Source organism: Pteropus alecto, unplaced genomic scaffold (assembly GCF_000325575.1).
Source record: "Pteropus alecto unplaced genomic scaffold, ASM32557v1 scaffold98, whole genome shotgun sequence".
Taxonomy (NCBI): domain Eukaryota; kingdom Metazoa; phylum Chordata; class Mammalia; order Chiroptera; family Pteropodidae; genus Pteropus; species Pteropus alecto.
The window spans coordinates 18,952,528-18,960,374 of NW_006443570.1; the positions used below are offsets into that span (position 1 = coordinate 18,952,528).

A 7,847-nucleotide genomic window follows, 5' to 3' on the forward strand; every position below is an offset into this window, starting at 1 on the left:
CTCTGGAGACAAAGTGGGGGAATCTGCCCGTGGGGCCTGCAGTTGGGGTATCTGGCTCCTGTATTGCCTGCTTCCAGTGAGTTAGAGAAGTGCCTAGCTTCTGCCATGGAGGCAGCCTTCAGTGCCTCTTGTCTGTACATCTTTTGGCCTCTGGGGTCCATGCACCTTCTAGGGGAAGCTGCTCTGCCAATGAGGAATAATTTGAGGAACACCCAGGGAACATTTGTTCTCTCCAAGGCCTTATGAACTAATTTCTTTGAAGGCAGTCGCTGCTGAGGAAAACAGCCTGTGTGGAAGGTTCTGTTCTTGTCAGTTACTGTTTTCTGGCAGAGAGCTCGCTGCGTGCCAGGCCTGTGCCCAGGATCCAAGATGAGTGAGGCTGAGTCCCTGCCCTCAAGGTGCTCACAGTTTAGGGGGTAGCCTAGGTGGAAGATGACCAAACGGGCACCTACCGTGACCTGTGATAAGTGCTATGAGGTATACAAAGTTCTGAGAGGCCAGAGGAGGAGCCTGACTCTGCCTGGAGAAGCAAGGAAGGCTCCCAGGAAGAGGTGTCCCTGGAATTTAGTTCAGGAAGATCAGTAGGAGTTAACTAGGCTGAGTCAGGAGGAGGGAAGAGACACAGGCAGACAATCCGGTTGGGCCAGAGAGAGCATGGTACACTTGGGGAACTGCAAGGAGTTATGGGAAACTCCAGGTAACAAAAGCAGCTCTGGGCCCTTACGCCTTGCTCGGCAGGCCGGGACAGCAAAGTTTTCCTATGGAGGTACCAGGCCTCTTTTCTGGGTCTTCGCTCCATCCCCCACTTCAGCTCTGGGGCCTGCTGACCTCCCATCCTTCCTGATTATAGTAAATCTGGGCTGGAAGGATTTAGCCATTATGCACAATTCAGCACTCTAGACAGAGAGGAAAGGGGAGGGGAGGGGAGAGACTTACAACTATTAATGTCTAACCTGGGCCTGGAGCCCAGGGCTCTTGACTCTCAGCCCAGGAATGTCAAAGAAAAAGGATAAGTGATGTTTGAAGTCTCATTCTTTAAGAAGCAAGCTAAAGATATGCAAAACAAAGAATCTGGATGGTGTCAACAATGGACAAAGCTGGGAGGAAGGATGGTGGGTATTCATTTTCTTTTTAAAATTTGTGCTTTCTGAATTCTGTGTAATTGGCAGTTCCTATTTTTGTGATTAGAAACAGTGAAGGCATAGGAAGAACTTTGTAAAAAAAGGCAGAAAATCAAATCATATCTACAGGAAGATCCTAGCTTTTTAATAGAATATGCAGAGAAGGAAGATGGAAAAGAAATACGCTAAAACATTAATAGTCGTCTATAAGGGCTTATTAGGGGTTATTAAGAGACTTGCCTTTTCTGTATTTCTAATTTATGCATCTTTATATCCAGATTTTAATGTATTCTGTGAACCTATTCATCAAATGTCCTAATTGGTCTCCTTGCTTCCTTCCCCGGCCCACACAGTGGTTTCCCATGGCACTGTGCTAGAGAAAGCATACTGCCCCTGGATAAAGCCCCCATTCCTTCTCCTAGTTAACTCCTGCTCTTCTGCCCATCTTCAAGGTCCACTCCCATTCCTTTAGAGAAGACTTCTGAAGCGGATGTTGTGATGTGTCACCCAGAAGTCCCCTTCATGACAGGGGCCCTCATTCCCCCAGGGGCTAGAGGCTGACACTCAAGAAGAGTCTCTCTTTCTGGGAAACACCCTAGCAGAAAGGAACTGCCTCCTGGCAGCTTACATTCACTGCCTAGAGCAGCAGTCCCCAACCTTTTTGGCACCAGGGACTGGTGCTTCTGTGAGAATCTAATGCCTGATGATCTGAGGTGGAGCTGATGCTAGCGCTGAGGATGGCTGCAAATACAGACGAAGCTTGGCTCATTCGCCCGCCGCTCACCTCCTTCTATGCGGCCCGGTTCCTAACAGGCCATGGACCAGTATCAGTCCATGGCCTTTGGGTTGGGGGCCCCTGGTCTAGTGCATTGGAGGAAAAGAGGGGCAGGTCATGGAGGCCCAAATCCTTTGCCTTAATTCAGGGCAACTCTCAATGACCATCTCTACACCAGAGCTCCCTGTGAACTCAGATACCAGAGCTCCCTGTGAACTTGCTCAGACACCAGAGCTCCCTGTGAACTTGCCGAGACACCAGAGCTCCCTGTGAACTTGCTGAGACTTTTCCCTCCCTGCCCAGTCCCGCTGCCTTCACTTTCTCAGAGGCACTGATACTGAGAGCATGTCCCAAAAATCTTCCCTAACCGGTGATGTCTTCCTTGACTTCCCAGGCTAGGGCAGGTTCCTTTATTATATACTCTCCCTGAGCGCAAGTCTCCTTTATAAAGGTTTTACATCCATTGGTACTATCTGGCTAATGTCTGTCTCCTCCAATGACTGTAGGAGTTACAAGCACTCCACCACACTGGCATATGGTTTGGAAATATTTGTTGAGTGAACAACTTTATTAATCATCTGTTCTAAACTCTCAGGAGGCTACTGACTTTACCTAGGGCTGGAGAATGTCTCATTCATTTATTCATTCATTCAATAGATATTTCCTAAGAGAAACTGGATCTCTATCTCTCAACACCAAAGAATTCAGATGCTTCAAAGATTTTGGAATATTTACATGTAAGAAAACAAAACCAATAAAGTTCCAGAAAAAAGACAAGTGAGTTTTAGAAACTAATTTTAAAATATTGAGGGCCTTTATAAGCATGACACAAAAAATTTGAAAAAGTTACTACACGTGATCACATAAAATTCTAAACCTTTATAGGGCAAAAATAAAGATAAAGAAAGAAAACAAATTCATGAAGAATATTTGTAACACCTAAATAAGACAGGCAGCTAATTCTTGTAAATACATCAAGAATGCTTACAAATCAAAAGGAAAAAATCCCACAGAAAAAAACGGGCAAAGAATATGAAAAAAAAAAACCTTATTCGTATTCTAAGAAATGCAAATTAAAACAATAATACAATATAATCATTCTATCAGAACTGACCAAGTTAGAATGATTGACAATACCCAATCTTGGCAAGAGTGTGGGTAAACAGGAATTTCATTCACATTCATTGGCAAAAATTGTCATGAGCTCTTTGGAGAGCAGTTTGGCAATATTTATTAAATGAAGAACATTCACCTCTTTTGACCTCATTATCTTAGCATATTTAGCTTTTACTAGTTGGTCCTAAATTGGAAGTGGGGGCAAAAATTAGGGAAGCTGGCAGTTACTGACTGAGGTCTGACCATTTGGAGCCAATTGCTGCAGGGTTGTGGTTTGGCTTTCTGGGCTGGTTGTTGCAGGTTGTAGAGTTCTGTTTTTATATGTGGCCTGGCCATTGTTCGTCTCTCAAAGTGTCTCTTGTCTCACAGTAAATTTCTGTAGCTTTCCAACTGCTCTTCCTGCTTCTATTCTTGCTCTCAGATTTCTGCTTTACCTTTTAAATCGCTCTGGCCTCCACCGTGGCCAAGCTGTAGGAGGGCTCCTCCAACTTGCTCACAGCCCTCTGTCTATGGCTGCCCACGGCACTCAGTAAATCCAGTCTCCTACAATGACCTGTCTTCTAGCCTCCTGAGAAGTCTCCATATGCCCAGTTTGTTCCTGTCCTAGGGGCTATGCATGTGCTGTTTCCTCCGCCTCCTTGCTCCCTGACCCCATATCCCCATGTGGTGACTCCTCATCTTCCAAGGCGCAGATCAAACACCACCAGAATCTACCAAATTATTGAGTATTCTTTTCTCCAAAGCACTTTTCACTCTTCGAGCATATCCTGGTGCTTTCTTGTTTCCTTGTTTATTGTCTGTCTCCCTCTACCAAAACGTCATCTCCACAAGGACAGGAACCATGTCTGTCCCTTTTTACACAGTGGCCCCAGCCCATGTGCTGAGATTGGAGCCTGCTAAATCCTGTGTGTGTGTGTGTGTGTGTGTGTGTGTGTGCGCGCGTGCACGCGTGTGTGTTTTTTTCAAGTCTAGACAACAGGATTTGCTAATGGGGGAGGACTGTGGAAGCAGTGAAGTGAGGGTGAAGGGATCAGGAACTCTGTTTGGGACACACAGAGTTTGAATTTGTCTGTTAGAAATCCACATGGAGATGTGGAGAGGCAGCTGGGACCTGGAGCTTGGGGGCAAGGTCAGCTTATAGTTGAGCCGGCAGGGTGAGCCCAGAGAGGAGGGCTTACCTGTCCCAGGCCTCTACAATTAGAGATTGGATGATGAGGGAGACAGAAAGGAAACTGAGAAAGATTAGCCAGTAAGGAGCAGTTAATCTTCCTGTACTTCAGTTTCCTTGTGATAACTAGGGATTAGTGGTTAACAGCACTTCCCTCATAGGGTAGGTGTGAGGATTATGCATTAAATGTGCTCAGAACAGTACCTTGCACGTAGTAAGTGCTCAGTACATATTAGCTAAAAATAAGCACTTCATCCCTGACTCCTCTAAAGAATTGCTAACCCTTGTCTGCTGGTCTTAGTTGGGAGGCGAGAGTATCTAGGGGAGGTTTGGATCCCTTCTTGGCCAGATCGTCCAGGAGCCTGGCACCCAGGGCTGGCTGAGGCACATTGCTGACCCAGCAGGTTTATGCAAACAGACTTGGCTCCAAAAAGGGAGGCCTAGACATTCTCAGGGACAGAGCTGAAGACGGTGATTAAGGAGGATAAGCGTTGCAAGTGCTTGTAATTGTGCTATTAAACAGAAATGTGACCTCATATTATTCTCCTGAGCCTTAAAGCCCTCTCAGATGCCCAGGGCACAGGGAATAGACGCAGATTTGCCGCATTTCAGCTTCCATGAATTGCGTACAATAGTTGCAGGTATGTAAATAATTATAGGAATTAATATCTTTACTAGCCCTATCCACCCACCTCACTCTAGTTCCATCTAGAGGAATAAGAATGTCAGTAGAAGATGATAAGCTATTCTCAAAGGGTGGCATTTCAAGGACCACAGTTATCAGGGTGGGTGTTGTGTTTATGGGTAAGTAGAGGTGGCAGAAGGGAACCTTTCCAAGTCTCTATCTTCTGCCTGGGATGGGGATAGTGCTGCCTCTATTTCCGGTAAAACAAGTCCTCCCAGGATATTAAATCCAGCTTGAGAAATATCCCTATATTAATAAAATTGGCTCACTTAATTCAATAACGAACCACAAACCTTTTGGAGCAACTGTGCTATGAGCAAAGATCCCTTCCCTCAGATTGTTCACAGTCCAGTGCAGGAGGCAGATCAGGAAACGAAAGTGTTTTGAGGAAGGGATGTCCTATGGGGCTGGGGGCAAGCACTAAGGATTTTGTTAGCTTGGAAGAAGTGAGCTGGGCCAGACCGGAGGTGAGGGAGGGCTCCTAGGAAGAGGCAGCTTCTGAGTCTTGAGTGGTGAGTTGGATTGTATGAGTAAAAGGTGAGTGGGTGGTATCCAGGCAAAGGGTAATTTGAAAGTCATTTGGCTTGTGATTGGATAGGTCCAGGGACCTAAGCTACATTTTTGGTTATTCCATGAATGTGGGGCAATCCCTGACAATCACTTAATTTCTCTGGTTTTAAATCCATGGAGCTACCAACCACTTCTGGAAGATGTGGAGTTAAAGCAAGCTAATATGGGTGAAAGGACTCTAAAGAATCTCAAGAACAATGGGACAATACAAGCACAATACATTAGCATTATCATTAATTATATTACAGTTGTGAGGAGTATCTGTTGGGGCTCAGATCCTGAGAACTGTTGAACCTGGGATAGGATGTGTGCTGGATTACTTGGAGGCAGGCAACACAGCAAGAGCATTGGGAAATGAAGAGTTCAGCTTCAATGAATTTATCTAGAATTACACAATCAGAAAATCTAAAAAGCAGCTGTTTTCATTTTAGCATACATGCATTTTGTGTTTGTTATTTTATTTTAGCTCATATTTGTGGGAGCAGACACCATAATCTTTTCAATGCTTTGACCTTGGAAAGGATATTACATTATGTTTAATTTCTAGTCACTTCCCATCCCCTTCCAAACAACCTGCCAGAAAGACCTAACAGCCCTCCACTCAACTCTCAACCCATGTTCATCACTCTGTTTTGCGGGCTGTGATCATTGGGAAGCTTCTGGAATTGGAAAATCATATCACAGCTATGGAAATGATGGGTACTGTTACAATGTGCTCACACATGCCAGGCTCAGAGGTTGAAGGCTTTATATGCATTGTTCACTTAATCCCTATGACAGCCCTACTCTGGCAATTTGCACAGGAGAACCTCAAGGCTCAGAGAGATAAAGTGACTTGTTTAAGGTCACATCGTCAATGAGGGTTAGAAACGAAATATAAACCTCATTCTGTAGCACTGGTCCTTGACCATTCCTCATGCTGCTTTGTGGAGGCTAGAACCAGAGAGGGCAAAGAGATGATCTCATTCTGAGTCTTCACTTTGTGGAATTATATGATCTCATCTACTTCCAAATCTATATTGCCAAATTCTCTGCTCAAGTTAATTTCATGTATACATATAATATATGTGAGTATAAATTTAATAGGAAAGAAATTTTCTCTCGAAAGACCCGGTAGAATAATGAAATGCCTGTCAGGAAATTCATTCTTGCAAAAGCAATACAGTGTTCTTAAATTATTGACTATATCTTGCTATGTGACATTCGCAGAGTTCCTGACCATTCATTAAGCAACTATTTATTTAGCACCTACTATGTACCATGCACTGTTCTAAGTATGAGGATATAGGAATGAGCAAGAGACCTGGAGAATAAGTGTCTAGATAGACAAGGAAATAAATCCATAAACCAAATAAGTTGATAAGGTGGATAAAGGAAGCAAACAGGGCAGCATGAAAATTGTTTTAAGGAGGATGTGGCGCTGTGCTTGAGAAGCTGTCTCTTAGATTTGCGAACATGGAGGCCACTGGTGACCTTGAAAAGAAGACTTTCAGGGGAAAGGTTGTTAGGCAGTATGATGGAGACCAAAACTAGACTAGTAGGTTGGGGAAAGCATGTGAGAGGTTGAGTGTAGACAACCCTTCCATGAAGTTTTGTTATGAAGGTTAGCAGAGAAAGGGGGCAGAAGCTGGAAGGGCATTTTGGGTCAAGGGAAGGTATGCTGGTCAACCTCCCATCTAAGATCTGTTCTCTGCTCATTTGTGTTCCACTCTGAGCCCTGGGAGGGTGACCCTTTTGTACTGCATCACCTGGATTCTCCTGCTAGAATACTCCCAAATGGGCTCTGCCGAAGAGAGGCAAAAGCAGGAGAGCCACAGGCTGAAAGAAAGAGAGGTTGGGTGTTCTTCCTTCTCCCTTCCTCACTGCTGCTTCTGCACCGTGTCTTAAGCAGGAGCTGTGTCCCCTGTGCCTACAAGTCCTTCTGGGCTGCCCCCTTCTCCTGGTTCACAGACACTATTTCTTCCCCTGTCTTTTTCTGCACTAGGAGTTACCACTCCTACCCAGCATGCCTTGTCTCTGGGCGCCCACATCCTTCTTTGTTTCCTCTACTTGGAAGTCTCTCCTTGCTTGAGGTCAGTTGAATCATCTGAGTGAATTGTTTCCTGCCAGGACCCTAACTGATACAGAGGTCTGCATCCCTGCCCTCCATCTTCTTCCTCCCTCCCTTCCTCCCTCCCTTCCTCCCTCCCTTCCTCCCTCCCTTCCTTCTTCTTTACTTTCTTTCTTCCTTTGTCTTTCTTTCTTTCTTTCTTTTCTTTCTTTTTCTTTCTTTCTTTCTTTCTTTCTTTCTTTCTTTCTTTCTTTCTTTCTTCCTTTCTTTCTTTCTTTCTTTCTTCCTTTCTTTCTTTCTTTCCTTTCTCTCTCTCCCTCCCTCCCTCCTTCTCTCTCTCTCTCTCTCTCTCGTTCTTTCTT

At 44.8% G+C, this 7,847-nt stretch overlaps 1 protein-coding gene across 3 annotated transcripts in view; it reads left to right on the forward strand.

The window, feature by feature from the left end:
- The first annotated feature begins 1,009 nt into the window (after positions 1-1,009).
- The window catches only part of KSR1 (kinase suppressor of ras 1), a 157,425-nt gene continuing 150,587 nt past the window's right edge, over positions 1,010-7,847 (forward strand). Inside the window, exon 1 of one of the 3 annotated variants that reach the window (XM_025041576.1) lies at positions 1,010-1,112. In XM_025041576.1, the coding sequence (XP_024897344.1) occupies positions 1,017-1,112 (96 nt within the window). In that variant the 5' untranslated portion in view covers positions 1,010-1,016. The remainder of the gene's footprint in view (positions 1,113-7,847) is intronic. The other 2 variants (XM_025041574.1, XM_025041575.1) reach the window with 2 other exon arrangements.